This window comes from Mercenaria mercenaria, chromosome 15, assembly GCF_021730395.1.
Source record: "Mercenaria mercenaria strain notata chromosome 15, MADL_Memer_1, whole genome shotgun sequence".
Classification (NCBI taxonomy): Eukaryota; Metazoa; Mollusca; class Bivalvia; order Venerida; family Veneridae; genus Mercenaria; species Mercenaria mercenaria.
In genome coordinates this window covers 33,654,261-33,675,167 of record NC_069375.1, presented here as the reverse complement: position 1 = coordinate 33,675,167, position 20,907 = coordinate 33,654,261, and the positions used below count along the sequence as shown (strand labels likewise).

The window sequence follows — 20,907 nt, the reverse complement described above, 5'->3', positions numbered from 1 at the left end:
GTATCCACAAGAAAGAAATATACAACAATTTGTCATTTAGAATGTGCAAAATATGAGGCTTCTCTCCCGTATGTGTGGATAAGTTTAAAATGACCCGAAAAGGCATTTATAGTCGGAAGAATTCTAAAGCGATACAATCTAATTATGAACACATGCTTCCTCTTTTTTATAACACTATTTCATAAAAAGTTTGTCTTTGTTTGAAAACAGGAGGTAAAGTTTACGATTTGTGATACGTCGTTTTAGATAATTTATCCCTGTTCATACAGATTATTCCAAAAGTAACCTTTCTTTGATATTTGTTAAAATAATGTAACTTTGAGAAGCTCTACATAGCCCAATTGTTTTGTCTCTAGATAATTAGAAACTTCGAAAAGGGCGATAAAATTTTATATGTTGCTGAACATGATCAAATTATTTTTTCAAATTCAATTGTCCTAATGATGACGTCATAAAACAGTTTACCCAGGCTTTCATGGTTGACTGATTCGAGTGTTCCATATCCAGAATTTATCTTCTGATATTGTTCTTTACGAAATGGATTTTCTAAAGTCTCTACTAAAATGTGCAAGGTTCGGCCATATTTTAGAATTTATAAGCCGGACTAGCTTGAAAGCCTTTAATTTCATACAAAAAATTTATATGGTCGACTGCTCAAAATTGTAGTTTTATTTTTATAGTTATTTGTCGCCCAACCCATTTTTTTTATTCTCCCGTGGAACAGAAAATAAAAAAAATAGTGGCCTCACTTAACTAGGTGTCAAGCTAACCATTTAGATAATTTAAGATTTAATATTGATAACGTATTCCAATCAACGGTTACTTCACTGACGGCAGTTTAGATTATGCAAGTTCCTGTGTGGCTTTATATCTGAGGTCTTCATTCTGTAGGATAAACATTAATTTGAACAGATCAAAATAAAAGGTTTATGCAATATGGATGAACCAGGCATGATAATTCTACATTAATTTTACTATTTGTCCATAAAACGTAGATATTATGCGTTAATACTGAACTGCTTTCCTAATGATTAGAAATACGAAACTGTATTTGGGCTTGCTGATTTTGCACTATAATGATTTAGTATTTTTGCGTTCGGTTTGTTCTTATTGAAAGCAAAATCGCCATTTATTCGTGCACTTAGTCTATTAATTGCACAATTAATTGCAATATTCATACATTTGCGGAGGTGTATAAGATTGGTATTATGTTGCATTTGCTCTCATTTTGAATTCAAACGCTTAATCTGTTTGTTTCTCTTCTTAAGTTCAATGTCTTTTGAAAGAGTATATGAATTTTTATTTATTACAGCTGTTATAGTAATAGTTATAGTAACTGTCAGTGCAATTACCTTATTATCTGAACAGTCAACGAGTAGTCATAAGGCACACAGTCAGTTGTATAACACAACATCTTTGCAACAAACCCGCCACTTCCAGTTTTCCCAAGACCTTACATTTGTAATTAAAGTAATAGTGCAAGTATTTCTTTAATGAATACACAAAACTACAAACCACAAGCAAATTCATCAGAACCATCATTACAGTGCTGAACGGAATCACACCGTTGATGTAACGGAATGCATAGTCCATCATTGCAGCGAAACTCGGTCAGAGGTGAGCACTGTTCAATTTCTGCAGAAATAACAGATATTTTATAACTGTTCAACCACTTTCAAAAAAATGCATTGTGTATATCGATAGTACTTTGGTACTGTAAAATCGCATTTGTATATTTTTAATGTTCCTAATGGAAGAAAAAATAGTTCAATGCTTTATTTTATTAAAGGTCTTAAAATCACTATAAAATACAATGTAAATTTTATATTCCTCCAAAAACAACACATACTGAGTGAAATACATATTATACAGAAAGTCGCAACAATCATTCTTGGTTGTAAAATTAAAACGTGTAAACGCTTCAACAAAATGATTCTGGTGACTGTACTGTATGTGTGTAAATAACTAGTAATCGTTGATTAAATAAGTACCTGTTGATCTGAAAATTACCTTTATATAATGACACAAACACTTTAAGCACAGGTTTCACCGTACCAAAGACAATTTTACTAGATATTTCAATAAAAGCAGTTTCTGGGACGAATGTAACATACCGCAATATTCATCCGATCCATCGATACAGTCGTCTATGAAGTTACATACTTGACTTATATGAATGCAGTCTCCATCAGCACATTGGAATTGCTCCTTACTACAAACGAGATACCCTAATGAAAGAAAATATAAAGTATAAGCGTAATGCTTCATCTGGGTTGCTTAGGACAAAAGTTATTTCTGATTTTTTTCAGTCCAAACGAATTCCCTAAATGGAACTTACACTACCCTCTTTCTTATAACGGCTTTTGTACATCAGATGGTTATATGAGTTTTGTTTTAACGGGATGTTGTGACATATCAATATGTATACCAGACTGATTAAAATGTGTACTTTACTAAAATTTCATGTTGTCGGGTTTGGATAAATCAGATGAAATAGTAAACCAGTCTACAGTGTCTGGATTAAAGAACTGTTCTAAAAATTGAATTGGAGGGAACAGATAACATGGAATATATTTGAAAACTCGTCTCTTATTGTAATGAACCGGTGATCTGAGGTAACACGCTTTAATGTCCATCCTGATGGCAAAGATTCAAATCCCAGTCCTGGCACTAAAGATTTCTGAAACGCTTTCAAGTGAAATCCATTCATACTTCTTATTCCTTGCAAAAAATTTATCTTCAGACTGCACAGATGTGCACGGTGATCATGATCTACACTTACCGCAAAGGCAGAACCAGTCGTGTCCAGCATTGTAAGGGTTTAAGCTGAAATTGTGTTCTTGTGGTACTCAGGTGGTTTTAAGAGCTTTGAATAAATTTACGTTTACGGCTAAATACATTTCACTTGAATCAAACTAAGTTTCAGACAAGCCGAGGTGTATAGCTTTGCCACTGCGGTCGAAATCAGAACTCAGTAAATCACAAGGAGCTCCATTTGGAGGAGCTCCGGCAAAAATTCGTTGCATGTACGCTTTCGTAAAATCGATGATTTACTTTGAGAATGTTAGTTTTGTTTGTTTTGTTTGTTTTGGGTTTAACGCCGTTTTTCAACAGTATTTCAGTCATATAACGGCGGGCAGTTAACCTAACCAGTGTTCCTGGATTCTGTACCAGTACAAACCTGTTCTCCGCAAGTAACTGCCAACTTCCCCACATGAATCAGAGGTGGAGGACTAATGATTTCAGACACAATGTCGTTTATCAAATAGTCACGGAGAACATACGCCCCGCCCGAGGATCGAACTCACGACCCCGCGATCCGTAGACCGACGCTCTACCTACTGAGCTAAGCGGACGGGCTTGAGAATGTTAGGGAACTAGACTGCGTTTGTATGTAAAGCACATTTAAATGGTTTATGTGTATAAACGATTCTACATAAAGCTTGAATAAGACTATTAATCTATATACCAATATCATATCTCGAAGTGCCAGTGCAAACAATGTTTCTTTCTGAAAATTGCCTTTTGACAATAAAAGCTAAAAGATGAGTGGAAATTATTAAAATGTATTTATTGGAAGAGAAATGTGATAAATTTTAACCAAATTCAAATAAGCCCAGAAGTGTCAGCTAAATAAAACACATTTTTATTCACATACTTATTAAAATCATATCACTAAGTTAAAGGTAGAATTAGAGAACACACCAATATTTCCCCCATAACAATCTGTTTCGTCTGAAGCGTCAAAACAGTCTATTACACCGTCACACTTTGCAAGGATAGATATCCATTCCTGTGTTTTACATCTAAAGTATGATTCCATCACAAATGAAGACCTTGTCGAATTTGTTGTATTGTCGTGAGTGGTTTTATTGATATGTGATTTTATCATAGGGTGCACTGAAATTCAAATATAAAGATTTCACTGACATCACACCAGGGGCCGTATTCATAAAGCATCTTAAGTATAAGTTTTGACTTAAGTTGAAGATTTTACTTAAGTTTGTGGTGATTTCAGCTTAAGTCTAAGTAAAAAACTTAAGTCCTATTCATAAAACAGCTGAAATTTAAGATACGTAAGAAATGACTTAAGTCAGAAAACAAAATGGCGTCGTGAGTACAATTAAAGTCTTGTTTTTCAGATAAAAGCACTTTAAACATAATTGTGCATGTTGTATCTGTCTAAAATTAATGTTGTTTCTTTTTAATGTTTTCGTCCACGATAAAAGCCAAGAATTACTTATTAAGTTGTTTAATGAATAACAAATATACTTAAGTAAAATAAATTTCTTACCTAAGTAATACTTAAGTAAATAATCAATTTCTTATACTTATACTTAAGATGCTTTATGAATACGGCCCCAGAAGTAACTTATCATTAACCCTTACCCCGCTAAATTTCTATTATGAACTTGTCCAACTTCGAATTTTTACAATACAAATGTGCAGGCTGACCATGTTCTACACTGATCGCAAAGGCAGAATCAATAAGTGTTAAAGTTGATATTGTGTTCTTGTGGTACCCAGATTGTTTTAGAAACTTTGATTCAGATTACACTTATTCTTAAATACATTTTACTTGAATCAAACTAAGTTTTAGACAAGCCAACGTGTATAGCCATGCCAATGTGATCGAAACCAGAACTCAGTAATTCAAAAGGAGCTTAGATGACACCTTTCCATTGCTGGAGTCATTCTTCAACTTTATAACACAAGAGCCAGAACGGCAAATTAAAGCGTAGCTGTAATTCGTTGCATGTACGCTTTCGTAACATTTACAGATATTGTAGGCATATGCAGATTTTAATTAATGCTTTTCCATTACGTAAGGTAAGGTACTTACTTGTTCACTTAAGGGTCCGACGAAAAACAGACTCAATAATTCAAAATGAAATATTCTGCTCATATGACTGGGCTTATATTGCGGTTCGTTGAGTTCGTGTCTAAAACTTTACCATATTTAAAGAAAACATTACAACAGTGAAATTCACTGTTGATAAACTTGCCTGAGTACACACAATCTATTTCATCAAAGTGATCTTTACAGTCAAATTTGCCATCACATTTGAAATACGATTGAATCACTCTTCCATTGTCACATATAAGTGCATTATCCGAGGTATTATCAATTTCTATTACGATGTCATCAGCAAGTTCTACACCCTCTATTTCTGAAATTATGTAAAAATCATATCGCATTTCTTGAATAGAAACGTTATTGTCGTTCAAACCACAGTTTTAACAAATATGTTTTCAGAAGTAAGAACGTAAATGTAAATAGTCTACTACATGCTTTGAAAGTCAATTATATAACACATTTGGAGTCATATATTCTATTTTCCTTACTCGTATTTGCAGAGATTACCATTTATTTGACAAGGTTCCCATGTCTGATCCTGCTGGAAGGCTTCAATGTAACACCAATCATAACCAAAACCATAAGGATCACGACAATAGTTCGATGCATCAGTTAGATCTATTTTTGGAAAATCAGCGTTCTTCAAATCCTGCTTGTCCCACCTCTGGCACGCCTTTCCAGTTATTGTTGTATTTCTATTCCCGGTATATTTTTGGCTTGACTTTGTTGTACAATAACGCTTTGCTTTTATTTCTGTGAGAAATATGAAAAGTTACTTACAAAAAAATCATTTATTTTTATTAATATCAATTTTGTATCTTCAACTGAAAAAGAATTACCCGTCATAATTTTAGATGGTCACTCTTGAACAGATACTCCCAACACAAAGTGACTCTTTTCTTTATAGTAAAAATGCTATTATAGAGACTGGAAATCTACTATTTCACAGCTTATCGTTTGATACATGCAAATTGTCAAATACTCGAAATATTATATTTGTATACAGGACACCATTTAATAACCCATCAATACTTATTTTACAATAGATATGAAGTGAGAGGAATTTACCATCAAAATCCCCATTTATCATGTCATTCGCCAAAACTTTCCGCAAATGAAACAACACAATAAACAACATTGAGTGTTAGATTTCTATAAACTTGTTTTCTTTCAGTCATTTACTTTAAATGCTTCAACTGCACCAAGACACGATTTTTTCATTTTCCTGATCCAATCTAAAAATATCTGTTTGTATTTTGCTTTTCTTGAAAACCGATGATGGGTTTTTATGATATGAAAACAAAAGGGTACTTGACCCTAAACTCTCATCTGTGTAAAAGGCCTCATGTGTGTTTGCAATAACGTAATGATACAAGTTAAGTTTATATAAATATCAAGGCTCCAGCTATTACTAGTATGGAGTCAGAAAAACAGATATTCAATATCATATACATGTAATACAAGGACATGGCCATTTTTATACCTAGGGTAATAATTTAAATAATTACGGTAGACAGTCAAACTCTGATATCCAAGAAACATAGATGTATTTTATTCGCAAATTGGGCCTCTTGTTTCTAACAAGAACATCATGAAAGTTTCCAATATAAACATATAGGGAAAAAGTGGTGAAAACTCCCATTGGCGGTCATGTTTTATGACTTATTAAAATAATTTGAACAATCTTGATAGAAGGTCACACAATGACCATTTTGTGAAATTATTTAAAATAAGGTCAGCATTTTCAGGCAAAATCTAATTTAAGTTTCCGCTGTATACATGTATGCAAAAGTGACCACGCCCTCTGGCGGCCATGTTTTTGACAAAGCAAAATAATTTGAACACTCTTGTAGAAGTTAACACAAGGACCATTTGAGTGAAATTATTTTAAAAATCTGACCAGTAGTTTCATATTTTTTTTTAAGTTTCTACTACATACATGTAACGAAAAGTGGCCAGGCCCTCTAGTTTTTTTAGACGAATAAAATTAATATGAACACTCTTTGTAGAATGTCACACAAAGATAATTTTTGTGAAATAATTTCAAGTTTGGGCCAGCAGTTTCACACAAGAAGACTTTTAATGTTTCCACAACATACATGCAGGGGAAAAATGAATCGAAATAATTTGAACAGAAATCTACCCTTCCCTATTATCTTTGGTAGAGGGTCCATAAGGACCATATGTGTAGCAACATTTTCATTTTATACTTAAATGGATGCAGTCATATACACTGACCAATGTACTTGTCAAATTGTAAAATGAACGAAACAATCATTAGCTATATCAAATGCCGCATTAGGCCTAATATAGATTCAAAGCAGATATTTGATGAATCGTGTGCTATATATGGACCTCAGGCCATTTCAATGCACACAGATGTTAGGTGGGTTAAAGCTTTTAAAACCGGGAAATTATCTGTCGAAGATAGCCGTTCTAGAAGGCCTTAAACATTGTTACAAAGTCAAACATCGCTGCTGTAAAAGCTGTAGTCGAACAGGATGCGCAGTTGTCGGTGAAAAATACTGGAATCTCAGAAGGCAGAGTGCAAACAATTCTGAAAAGTGTTTGGAGATGAGAAAGGTTTGCGCTAGGTAAGTAACTCATTTGCTCACTGAGGAGCAAAAGAAACAACGCCTTAAATGTGCCCGGGAAGTTTTGGAAACATACAAAGGCTGTAATAGTCGGGTTATATCTAACTTGTTAACAGGTGATGAAACCTGGGTGCACATTTTTGAGCCACAGAGAAGGGCTGATAAAAAGAAATGGAAGCGAGAAGACAATAAAGCCCCTGTATAGCCAAGAGAACCATAAGTTCGAAAAAGATAGTGTACGTAATTTTATTCAGTTCTACTGGGCCAGTCGTTCAAGTGCCTTGTCCATCTGGTCATACAGTCACTGGAAGATTTTACCAGAACACTGTTCTGAAGGAAGTAAAAAACGTTTAACACTAAGAAGCGTCCAAGCAAAGGATGGTCAGGAGTCCATCTTATACACGACAACGCCTCCTCTCACAAGTGCGAAGTCTTTTTGGCTCCTGAAAAGGTGGAAGTTGTAAACCATCCAGCTTATTCACCTGATCTGAGTTCCTGTGACTTCCTTATTTCCAAGACTTAAGGAAATGCTTTCTGGAAAGAAATATAAGTCCAGAAGTTCTCTTGGCAGCGCCATTTATCAGTGTCTCAAACAAGTACCAAAATAATACTATTTATCTGCTTTTCGCAATTCGGTTTAAAGGTTACAATAATGCGTTTCGGTAAAGGAGGAATACATTAAAGGTTTGTATTAAAAATAATGTTGATAAAACGTAGCATTTCAGAAATCCGAACCCGATGACATAACTTTTTGTAAGACCCTCGTAGAAAGTTACATAAAGACCATTTATGTCAAATTATTTCAAAATCGGACCAGCGGTTTAGGAGATATCGTTTTAAGATTTTTTATATATTTAGCTCTGACGGCCCCTTTTTGCAACCAAGCAAAACTGTTCTAACAACTTTAGAAGATGACCACCCGAAGAACATCTAAGCCAAGCTTTATAAAAATCCATGTCGTGGTTTTGGAGGAGATGTTGTTTAAAGAAGTTGTTGACGACGTACAGACGGACGTACACAAGTACGCACACATGTACGCACGATGGACGACGGACGAAGCGTGATCAGAAAAACCTAACATGAGCACTTTGTGCTAGTAGGTAAGCTAATATTAAAATATACCATTTAATAAGCAGGGTTCCCATCTTGTGTCAGCATCTGTTGTAAAGCACCAAAGATATCCCGTTTCTACAGGGTCTCTACAGTAATTAGAAGCGTCTGATATGCCCTCTCCCTATTTGTAGAAAATATACCTAAAGCTGTTTACATTTATACTGTACAGGAAAGAAAAATATGATAATTTTGGTAGCAATACTGATCCATACGTGCTCAATTTTGCGTTGCATACAGGAGTGCGTAGTGAAAAACAGTATATATGTATATAGACTTTTAGAAAATCTTATGAAGATGAATATTTAAAAAAAAATCTACCTTAAAAAGGTTTCCATGTAGGTCGTGGTTGTGTGGATACTTTACGTCCCATCTTTGACATATTTTTCCACTAAAAGAGGTACTCTGATTTCCCAAATATTTGTAGTAGACTTTACTTGAATTCATCCGGGTGGGTACTAATATATTGGAAAGTTATAACAAGCATTGTAATTTTGAAAAGCGTAGTATTATTTTTATAAAACCAACGTGGCATATAGCTGTACGATGTATTTTTGTGAAAAGATATATAAATAAAGAATTATAATTTAGGAAACTATTAAAGATTTTATTTAAGGTACGTTTAATAATAATTTTGTAGGACTTATTATTAAGCTGTTAGATCTATTTAATATGAAAAAAAAAAGAATAGAATATTGATATTAGAGCATACGATTGATACTGCATTCTTCCCATATTCCATCGATGTTTACACAGGCAACAAATCTCAGGGACTCACTAAACTCGCACTGTGAGTCTTTGCACTTTTTACCAGACACTGTTGTATTGATATTGCTGTTATACTCTGAAGCTGGTACTTGCTCTGGTACTACCTCTATTTCTGTATCAACCCAAGTAGACAGCGACTTCACTTGACCTTTAATTTATCCAAAAATAAATCAATGTCAATTTATATACTTCATCGGGCGCATTAATTATCTGTACTAGGAAAACTGACAATTAAAATTACTTTTACATTATTGAACATAATAAATGAAAAATCAGATTATCAATAAAATAATAAGTAAATATAAATAATGTAAGATTTATCTATTTATTAGAAAATAATCGGATTAATTAACACTAGCTATTTCTACTGCAAGCTGCAGACGCGCCACAGAAAAACTGTATTCTTTAGTACTGTATTTCCTAGATGGTAATTATACATGATTTGCATGATTTAGTATTCAGTTACAAATTGACAGTGACAGCTATTAGTCCAAGACAATGTGTTTAGCGTGTAAACCTTTTATTTAATGAATAGAGCAGTATGTATTATGCCCAGTGTAGCCCATAGTTTGTTATCATAGGGTAAGATAGTTGTTTATCTATGTTTTAAAGCTAATATGTTGAAATGAGATTTACTGATTATGTTTGCAGATCAAAGTTGTGAAACACATTTATTTAGGGAGGGCCTGAATTGTCCACCTGCCATCTGGTAGTATAGCTGTATACCAGTAGTATCAGAATGTTTTACACGAATTTCATAAGGGTGGACAAATTAGGTCACTAGGGTTTAGTTTATGTGCAAATCAAATGTCCTGGGTCGTTAGAAATGCCCAGTTCTCTGTAGAGGTGTCCTTAGTCAGTGAAAACGAGTTTATGTAGAGTTAATTGAAAACGGTTATATCTAACATCCATCGCTTACGCTCAGCATCGTGCAAAAAAATACCCGCCTTTGGGCAGTCACTGGACAGATAACAATATGTGGGCAAAGTAGGCCGTACAAATGTAGTGAATGACCTAAAATGATATTCAACTCTCTTTAATATTATTAGCACCCGAAATTTAATATAAATTTCATCACATCGGCATAAATGCATTGAAACGGAGTTTAACTGTATAGTGCCTTGTCCACATTATATATCCAAAACAAGGGCTAAGTGTGAAACTATTGTACCTTGTCCTTTATTCATATACAGTTATAATAGTTTCGCGCTCAGCCCTCGCAAAGGTGTATTCTTATTATGTCAAAGTCATAATATATACTAACGAGTGCGTTTGCCTTGCTGTCTGTATTCGCACATAGTATATTCCGCAAGTTTATATTCGCAATCCTCGTATTCCCATGTAAAATCATCATCGAAAAGTTTAAAGTTCATCCGAGTGCAGTTGCCTGTTGAAACTTTCTGTCTGTTTCTGTTAAGAATGAGCAAATCATCAATACAAATATTTTAGGCAAATCGTTCATTTTTTTGGTAAAATGAAATTATTCCAAGATGGCTTAATTTTGTTCCGAAAACACGCGTTTTAACAATGGAAAAAATAAAGTTCGTCAAGGATGTGTTTCTATTTCAAGACCATTTTATCAATTTAAAGGTATACAATTTGTACTTAGTACATTTAAAAACACTGACGTTTTAGCAATTTTCGGCAAGAAAATAATTTTACTCGATTTTATTTTCGATGTTATCTCAATATTAAGATATATGTTCACTTACCCTACAAGAAAATGACGCTAAAATTACGAAATACAGCTCGTCGTTTTAAATGTAGGGCCTAACTTATATATAATCTGCCATGAAAGTTCTTCGCTTAGTCTTTTCTTTCAATTGTCCTTGTATCAGATAAGACTGCTTGTTTGCTTTTCTAAGTGTACTTTCAGAGTTCACGCAGTGTGGACGTGTTATGTAAGATGATCATTTTATTCATATACTCACCTTGCTGTGAAATATGTTGCGTAAAATCCGTTTTCCCAAATAGGAACCTCATAACTAAATTTTGTTCCAAGACTTAATCCTGAAAGTAAACGATGTACATGTTTGGTTAGAAGCCTATATTATGTTAACTAATGCACCTTGAAGTGGTGTTTAACGAACATCATCTCATCATAAGATTATTATGAAGGCGGTGTATGTTGGGATGTATCAAGTTAAAATGTTTATGGAGCGAAAACTTTATTATGTGTTTGACGTCATCAGTCACGCGTTTATAATAGCCTCTACTTTTTTTTGCGGATTCAAAATGGTAAGAGCCGTTGCAGAGAATTTTAACCAAACTTCCTCTAAATTTGCGCCCTGTAACGGGGTGAAATGCACTGCGATAAAATTTTAACAGAATTCGAAATCGCATAAAACATATGATATGATATGTATAAGCAAGTTCAACATGCACCTGCTTGGCCTCAAAGACGCTCTATTTGGTGTGTCAGTATGAGACCTCTTTAGCAGTTTCTGTTTTGAACGCTCCATATTACTTATGAAGGCCTATTAACATTCAACTTTTAGTTTTCTGGTGTTACAGCATATATAAACATAATGTACCATTATCGCTATATAAATGCTAACAAAATATGCGCGGAAATAAACAGGCGTTTTAGATTTTATGTATACACATGCGCATATTCGTTCCAAATTCTAAACATTGTAAAATCCATACGATTTAATCGTACAGAACAAAAATGACCTTGTTCAACACAAATGAGGAGCATAAAACATATAAATGCATGCAAAACCAGAATTTTGGTCAATATCATCTACATATAGGAGTTTTTCACCTGGCGGTATACATGTACCCGTTTTGCAACCGTATTACATTATATAACGGGCTTACTGCATCGGACCGTAAGATTATGTCGTAAGAACTTTCGTTTACATTTTTGTCAGTAATAAAACTATTTGTAGTAATTGTATTTTGTGATAATTACATTCTGTATTATCAAAAAGCGTTACTCGCCTGTGTCAACAAATGCAGTAAGTAAATAGTTAATTATTTGTAACTACTTAAAATAAAATACAAAACAGGTGTAGTCTTCATTATATTTATTTAGCGCCTGAACGGCGATACAAATCATCTCGATAACAATAAAATCTATCGTTGAATAAAATTTGCATTTAAATGATGCTCTCAAATGAATTAGTAGATGTTGGCCTAAATGGCCGCTCCGAGTTTGGTAGATCAGGCGTTAAGGCTTGCTTCCAAACTGTTGGAAAATAATTTACAAATGCAATATGGAGGTTAACCGAAAGGAGACCGGGCATGTCACACGAAAGACAACCAATTTCAACTGAGAACACAACGCATTTTAATAGATACATTCAGGTCACTAAGCTATTTACTGTATCAACACAAAATACCTTAAGTCATAAGAGTCCTACCGAGTGCGTAATCGTAAACCCCTAGTCCCAAAAGGGCCGCACCCTCAACAGGTAGACCACCTTTGAAAACCAATAGTGCACAATTACACATTTAGCATTAGATAGGGAATGCCAATGACTTAAACACAACGTTAACTAGGTCAGACCTAAAACCCGAAGCAACATTCGAGTCTTTAACAAAGTACGCAAGTGACCCAAAACGACATTTGGGTGACGTTAAGCAGTAAGCTAGCATAATGACCCGAAGCGACAATCGAGTCAGAAACAAAATAACCAAGTGACCCAAAGCGACATTTGAGTCTACAGTAAGCTAGCATAAGGACCCGAAGCGACATTCGAGTCAGCAACAGAATAACTAAGTGACACAAAGCGATATTTGAGTCTACAGTAAGCTAGCATAAGGACTCGAAGCGACATTCGAGTCAGCAACAAAACAACCATGTGACCCAAAGCGACATTTGAGTCTACAGTAAGCTAGCATAAGAACCCAAAGCGACATTCGAGTCAACACTGTATAATGATCCGACAGTCACACGATTAATGCAATAGCCCGGAACAACATCCAGGTTGATAAAGCAATTACCTTACATGGTGGCCTAGGGCCGCGTAACTAAGCTTGTGACCTGAGATAGCCCAAAACAAAAGTAAATAAAGAGTCTACGGACCCGAAACTGTCAAATCAGTTAAGTCACAGACGCACAAGTCTCATCTGGAGTGAAATAATGCAATCAACGGGAGGTGATACACCCGTAACCGGAAGTTAAGAAGTTAAGATTATGAAGTATATAGTTATATTTCTTAACCTAAAGCACAGCGCCCGACCACCTTCCGGTCAATAACCATTTATTTCCGTTTTTTTGCCAATTCATTCAAAAGGAAGGACTATTAGATTATAATTATAAAAGGCTGCAGGAAACCTTCATTTTCTTAAAAAAAACATACCCTGTAATGTTTTATAAATCACTAAAAGCTTTGTTAACATGTATCAGATTAAGAATAATGTCTGCTAAATGTATCAAATAAAACAAATGTTTGCCAAATGTATCAAATAAAACAAACAAATTATCTCTTGTTAATAACACAAAATTTATATGAATACGAGACACTTTCAGAGTTTGTGTTTCACTCAATGAAACTTAACAGTAATCATAGTTTATCTATTTTCCTGTGCATATTTCGGAATACCAATAGTCCCACGTCTCTTGTCCGTTAGTTCCTGGTACGTGGGAAGACGTTGGCAAACGCAGCTGATCATCTGACTCAGTACAGCAGAGACAGAAATATAGCAGACGTCACAGCCTGAAATAAAACTAATCTACAGCAATTCTGTTTCCAGTAACATCTTAATAGGCCTGTGTAAAAATAAAAACACAAAAACAGTATAACAGATCGTTATGAAAGATCAACGCGGACATGTAGAAATTTGTCGACTATCATTTTTACGGGGTGTGGCGGGCGGGAGAATTTATTGATTCGACGTTTTGAAAAGAAAAAGCGTAAGTGAGAAAGACTGCACGTGATTTTCGGTTTTACACTGTTACTGAACGACTTGTGCTCGGTTGAATAGCTTTGTGCTATAAATAAAGGATTACAAAGTCGAGCACCAGATTGATGAGTAACATCCTAGGAATAATAACGTCTTTATGACAAAAAAAAGATAACATTTCTCCAAACAAAGAAATTAAATAATTTTTGTTCCATTTTTGCTTTCAAAGGATCTTTTTACAGATTTTATTCACTATATTTATTTAGCGCCTGAACGGCGATACAATTCAGATCGGTAATCATACAAATCCATCGTTGAATTAAACGTGCATTCAAATGAAACTCTCAAAGGAATTAGCAGATGTTGGGCTTATATGGCCGCTCCGAGATCGGTAGACTAGGCGTTAAAAAAAGACTCGCTACCAAACTATTGGAAAATAATATACAAATGGACGTGTCACTTAAAAGGCAACCAATTTCAACTGAGAACAAAACACATTTGAATAGATACATTCAGGTCACTAAGCTATTAACTGTATCAAAACAAAAAACCTTAAGTCATAAGAGTCCTACCGAGTGCGAAATCGCAAACCCATATTCCAAAAAGGAACGCACCCTCAACAGGTACCAACTTTGGAAACCAATAGTGCACAATTACACATTCGGCATTAGATAGGGAATGCCAATGACTTAAACACAACGTTAACTAGGTCATACCCGTACACAAAGGGCCAGACCTAAAACCCGAAGCAACATTCGAGTCTTTAACAAAATACGCAAGTGACCCAAAACGACATTTGAGTCAGCATTAAGCAGTAAGCTAGCATAATGACCCGAAGCGACAATCAAGTCAGAAACAAAATAACCAAGTGACCCAAAGCGACATCTGAGTCTACAGTAAGTTAGCATAAGGACCCGAAGTGACATTCGAGTCAGCAACAGAATAACCAAGTGACCCAAAACGACATTTGAGCCTACAGTAAGCTGGCATAAGGACCCGAAGCGATATTCGCGTCAACACTGTATAATGACCCGAAGCAGCATTTGAGTCACTCACACGATTAATGCAATAGCCCGAAATAACATCCGCGGTACTAAACCAATTACTTTACATGGTGGCCTATAACTAAGCTTGTGACCTGAGATAGCCCAAAACAAAAGTAAACTAGAAAATGCTTTTGTAAAAAAGCGCATGTCTCCCCAAATGCAAAGTCCTATAGGCAAGAAGTCAATAGGGGTCAGGAGCGAAAGTCAAAGAGACACTGATGGTTGGCTGCACTAGGGATCATCTACTCGGCATGTCCAGTCATCCCGCTAAATTTCAACACTCTTGGCCTAGTGGTTCTCAAGTCACTGTTCAGGTTCCTGTGACCTTGACCTTTGATCAAGTGACCTCAAAATAAATAGGGGTCATCTACTCTGCATGTCCAATCATCCTATTAAGTTTCAACATTGTAGGTCAAGTGGTTCTCAAGTTATTTCCAAAAAATGATTTTACATGAACAGGCCACTGTGACCTTGACCTTTAATTGACTGAATCCAATATCAATAGGGGTCATCTACTCTGCATGTTCAATCATCCTATGAAGTTTCAACATTCTGGGTCAAGTGGTTCTCAAGTTATTGATCGGAACCGGTTATCAATGTTCAGGCCCCTGTGACCTTGACCTTTAATGGAGTGACCCAAAAAACAATAGGGGTCATTTACTCTGTATGAACAATCATCCTATGAAGTTTCAACATTCTGGGTCGAGAGGTTCTCAAGTTATTGATTGGAAATGGTTTTCCATGTTCAGGCCCGTGTGGCCTTGACCTTTAACAGAGTGACCACAAAATCATTAGGGGACATCTACTCTGCATGACCAATCATCCTATGAAGTTTCATTATTCTGGATCAAGTGGTTCTCAAGTTACTGACCGGAAATTGTTTTCAATGTTCAGGCCCCTGTGACCTTGACCTTTAACAGAGTGACCCCAAAATCGTTAGGGGTCATTTACTCTGCATGACCAATCATCCTTTGAAGTTTCAACATTCTGGGTCAAGTGGTTCTCTAGTTATTGATCGGAAATCGTTTTCAATGTTCAGGCCCCTGTGACCTTGACCTTTGACAGAGTGACCCCAAAAACAATAGGGGTCGTCTACTCCAGCAGCCCTACAACCCTATAAAGTGTGAAGGTTCTAGGTCAAATGGTTCTCCAGTTATTGCTCGGAAATGAAGTGTGACGTACGGACGGACGGACGGACAGACGGACGGACGGACAGGGCAAAAACAACATGTCTCCTGGGGGAGACATAATAAAGTAAACAAATCAATTAGGTCACAGACGCACAAGTCTCGTCTGGAGCGCAAATAAGGCCATCGGAGAGAGTTGCGTAATTGCGTTTACTGCGATTCCTAAAAGAAGGTGCTGTTTAGCTCTAAATCAAAGATGTCCCAAAGGAAATCTGGTACCGGATGAGGACAATGGTCTGCGTCTGGGGCTAGTTTCCGGAACCTGCCAAAGCATCACAAACGTTGTTAGAATGACCCTTGCCATGAGCTGCCTTAATTAAGATGTTAAAGTTAAAGCATCTTAACATTAAGATCCTGACGATGCACATGACTTTTTCCGACTTAGATGATAAGTTGTTCAGAATTTGGAAAACAGTTAAATTTTATCTTTTTTTTCTTGAGGTCTTTTCCCCAAATGAATATAGCAACAACTCTAACACCGTTATATCGATGGAAATCCCACGTGCTTGCCACGTGACTGGCCATTTCGCATGACACCAGTGACCTTGGAAGCAAATCCCGAATCCTAAGTCCATGCCACCCGCGCTATCAGTGTACAGTTGCATATCTTCATTCGTTACCCAATACTGATCATGAAAAAAGGAAATACCGTTGAAATTTTTGAGGAAAACTAACCACATTGTTATTTCAAGTCTTATTTTGTTATTTACTCGGATATGAAGGTACGGCTTTATAAGGCCGCAAATATAGTTTATAAGGCGACAAATAAATGGCCTACCCAAGACTATTGCCCTTAAACAAAAATTTAGAGACCCTATGAGGGATTGCATTTCCTCCAAAGTTGTTTTTCCCATGAAAGTCTTTCTTTAATTGTTTGTACAACCGTCTGAATTTTATTGAGATTGCAATTCTAATCGTCAAATTGATTGAATCAAGTTCTTATCCTAAGAATATTAAAACCTCTGTCGGGTCTTCCGTTTTTTCGAGAGTTAGTGGTACTCCAAGCTCTGATATTGTGTTGTTGAAAATTTGTAGTGCCTGAGTGCATGACTAGATCGACTTGACTGCCCCAAGTAGTCATCCAGATAATGAATTAAGTTTCCGTTTTATATCTTAAGCTGGACACAAAATTCGAGAAATCTAGAAAATCTTTTAAATGTAATACAACTTATCGACGCTCCGAAGGTAAGAGCCTTATCAAAGTAAAATGATCATTGAAGCTAAAACCTAGTAATTCAAGGTCCGACAGCTGTATTGGAATTAAGCGATATGCACTTTTTATATCGGACTTGAAAAGCCTGCAGTTTCGTCCTAGATTTTGAACCAGTTTAACCACTTCATGAAAGCTAGTATATTGTACCGCGCATAAAGCTGGGTCAATCTGATCATTGATTGAATCACCAGAGGAATATGACAAATTATGAATTCCCCAGGAGTTTTTTTATTGGAACAAGGCAAACCGGTAAAACAATTAGGTTTTTTAGCGGGCGATGAATAAATGGGTCTGCAACCCTACCTGCGTCTATTTCCTTATTAATTTGATTTTTTATGATGTCTGGATTTAATGACGTAGAACGTAGTTTTTTTGCATCTCGGGCTAACCTAGGACCTGTATATTGAATTGAAAAATCCTTTAGTAAAACCATCTATTAGAAACTTCGATTAGTCAGGGTCGTACAAACGAGAAAAGTGCCTAATGGCCTCAATTTTTTCAGGGGATTTCGCTAAGTTAACAACATCAAAATTATGTGGGTGATCTGACGCATTGATCAAAGAGTTCGAGACCGACGAGTTACTGCGTTCTTGGGCGACTTTCTTTGGGTCCCTAATAGGGTCGGCGGAAGCCTCTGCCAGGGAAATAAGGTTGCGATTTAACATTTTGGACAGAACAATGGGTCTTGACTGAAAACAGGCAACATCTGGGTGTGGTGCGAAACATTTTCCACATACATGAGAATATTTGCAGTTATGCCAGTCATAATTACCCTAGTTAAAACCATTACAAGTGTACTTTCTCGAATTTAACCTTGTGTTATTTGACGTCTGCTCATCCTTAACTTGTATGCTGCGCCTCTAGAGTTCATTATTTGTTTGTGACCTCGGACCGGGCGATAACGCCTGGCGGATACGAAACTGTTAATCATAATCTCTCCACCCATCACCCCTGGTGCATTGCATAATCCCGTATATTAAACATATAACGAAGCAATTCGTGGACTTTGTCGCTGTGTGTTTGTAAATAGATTGACGCATAAATGATAAAAGCGTTTGTCCATTTTTCTATGGTCATTAATTTGTCTTTGCATACTTTGTGTGACGCCTCGATCTGACCGTCTGATGAGAGTTTGAAAATATCATCTGTACGATAGTAAGATAATTTGACAGCCCCTTTAAAAGCGTAAAGCGAGGTTAATATATTCACCGCGACAGATTTGTTGTTTAAGGGCTGGGGGAACGTGTGCCGCCAAGTCATCGTTTGCAAACAGACGGACGAGAAACAATGTCCAGGATCTGACGTATGTATAGTTAAATAGTTGATTTGACCAGGAGGCAGGGAAACAGAATTGTTTGAAGCGGTGCCACAGCCCGTATCTGAATGTTTACTCAAACCTAACGAACTACAAGAGCTTCTGTTATTATTAGAAGGGAGTACATCTGAACTGAGCAAAATACGTTCAAAATCAATAACTGACCAACCTTTGTCCCCCTGTAGGAGCTGGTTATCTTCCTCTAACTCCTCGTAAATCCATGCCTGTGCCGTTGGACTACGTTGCGGGCTTCAGCCCTCCAAACCAAGGTCGTCAGCCCCCAGCTTCCGTCCTCGCGTGTTCAGACGGTTCTCTTGCTTATTTGCCGCTGGTTGTGGGTAAGCGACATCGTCATGGGGACTCAGGCCTCGCGCCCTGCCTCCTCGTTGCTAAACTCTACCACGTGGCATTTTACAAGTTCAAATGTTATCAAAATTTACCGAGAATTAGAATTCATTGATGCGACGTGTTGAAAAGAAAAAGCGTAAGTGAGAAAGACTGCACGTGATTTTCGTGTTTATACTGTAACTGAACGACAAATTCTCGGTTGAATAGCGTAGTGCTATAAATAAAGCATTACAAAGTCGAGCACCAGATTGATGAGTAACATCATAGGGATAATCATGTCTCTATGACAACAAACAAAACATTTCTTCAAACAAATAAATCAAATTATTTCAATTGAAAAAAATAATTTCTATTATTTTGACATGTGTTTGTCGTATATATAGAGCAATATACATTGAATATTACACCCGCCCAAACGAGCCCGACGGGCCTATAAGTCACCAAATTTCACATTTTTCATTAACACGCGAACCTAGAATATTTACAAAAATGTGATTTTTGATAGACCAAAATAGAAATAAACAAGTACTTAAATAAGAAAGATATATACATATGTCAAATAATTTAGTTAAGTAACCACTCCCCTATAAGAGACTAATATATATTGAACATAAATATCATAAGATATTATAGAAAATGTCAACAAACTGTGTACAATTAAATTTTAAACTATAAATTCTGTTTTATATATACTACCTATGTTTCTCATGAAACATGAAAAAAGTGTTTGTTTTTTTAAAATATCTAATTTAAAAGAAATGCTTCAACAGGCTGAGATTTACAGTTCTTTTCAGACAATTACTTCACCAATTCATACTTATGTTAATGTTTAAATTGCTCATTCTATGATTGCAAAGATAAACTGTATATTATCTCTCACTGTCAATACACGTACCTATGTGAACGTAAAACTCGGCATCAAAGAAATTAGAAGGATGTCCGTCCAGATATCTTCTCTCTCGTAGCAAATACTTGATAAAACGCATTTCAGACAATGACAGCATTGACACAAGCGACATATTTTTTCTCAAGCATTCCAGTCGAGCCTGGTTCCAGTTAGTGAGTTGGGATATTATGCTATAACACTTCTGAAACGCCTTTGTGCATACTAGTAAGAATATTGTTTAAGAAAATGTATAAGTTTCATAACAAATCAGCTCGGTATTGAACTGAAATTTATGAGAATAATAGAAACTGATGATAAAACATTAGAGAAAGTCCTCTGTGTTTAAACAAAGACAGTTACTACATGTTTCTTTCGGTTTAGTCAATGTAAGAAATGTAGAATGACAACATCTACAGCTAGGCAGAAGGCAGTTGCAGAAACAGTTACAGAAATTTCAACAATTGAAACTTCAAGATTTGATTACAATAACACTTTTGAGTTAAACTATTTATATATCATGCAGTCCTTAAACATAATTATGTTATAATTGGTATATATAGTATACATGTATATAGTATATAGTATATAGAATATAGTAGCTAGTAGAATTCCTTTTTGTTCCTTAATGATAATTGGCTGCATGACCTCAACAGGATGATACACTGCCATAAAAATATTTAAACGAATCTCTTAGCTTAATATACAGTTAAACTCTTTCTCAGGAAAGA

General features: G+C 35.8%; 2 protein-coding genes across 2 annotated transcripts in view; both read right to left on the bottom strand.

The window, feature by feature from the left end:
- The window catches only part of LOC123554037 (G-protein coupled receptor GRL101-like), a 46,100-nt gene extending 41,749 nt beyond the window's left edge, over positions 1–4,351 (bottom strand). Inside the window, exons 1-3 of the mRNA XM_053524957.1 lie at positions 3,706–4,351; positions 2,115–2,228; positions 1,516–1,635 (exon numbers count right to left, since the gene is read on the bottom strand). Coding sequence (XP_053380932.1) covers positions 1,516–1,635; positions 2,115–2,228; positions 3,706–3,892 — 421 coding nt within the window. The 5' untranslated portion in view covers positions 3,893–4,351. The remainder of the gene's footprint in view (positions 1–1,515; positions 1,636–2,114; positions 2,229–3,705) is intronic.
- Positions 4,352–4,902: 551 nt separating this feature from the next.
- Positions 4,903–20,865, bottom strand: LOC123553903 (hepatocyte growth factor-like). The gene is made up of 8 exons (XM_045343677.2): positions 20,189–20,865; positions 11,262–11,340; positions 10,595–10,740; positions 9,275–9,478; positions 8,884–9,020; positions 8,575–8,686; positions 5,366–5,611; positions 4,903–5,171 (listed from the first exon to the last, which is right to left on the bottom strand). The coding sequence occupies exons 1-8, from the start codon at positions 20,310–20,312 to the stop codon at positions 4,903–4,905; spliced, it is 1,317 nt and encodes a 438-aa protein (XP_045199612.2). The 5' UTR covers positions 20,313–20,865.
- Between the last annotated feature and the right edge of the window lie 42 nt (positions 20,866–20,907).

Bases quoted from the DNA above. Each gene is read 5' to 3' on its own strand.
- LOC123553903 (XM_045343677.2), bottom strand. From the start codon at position 20,312: ATGTCGCTTGTGTCAATGCTGTCATTGTCTGAAATGCGTTTTATCAAG. The intron at 9,479-10,594 runs GTTAGTATATAT...GATAAATTAAAG, and splicing joins ACAGCAAGGCAAACGCACTC to GTCAAGTGAAGTCGCTGTCT. The intron at 5,612-8,574 runs GTATATTTTAAT...TATTTCTCACAG, and splicing joins GGAACCCTGCTTATTAAATG to AAATAAAAGCAAAGCGTTAT.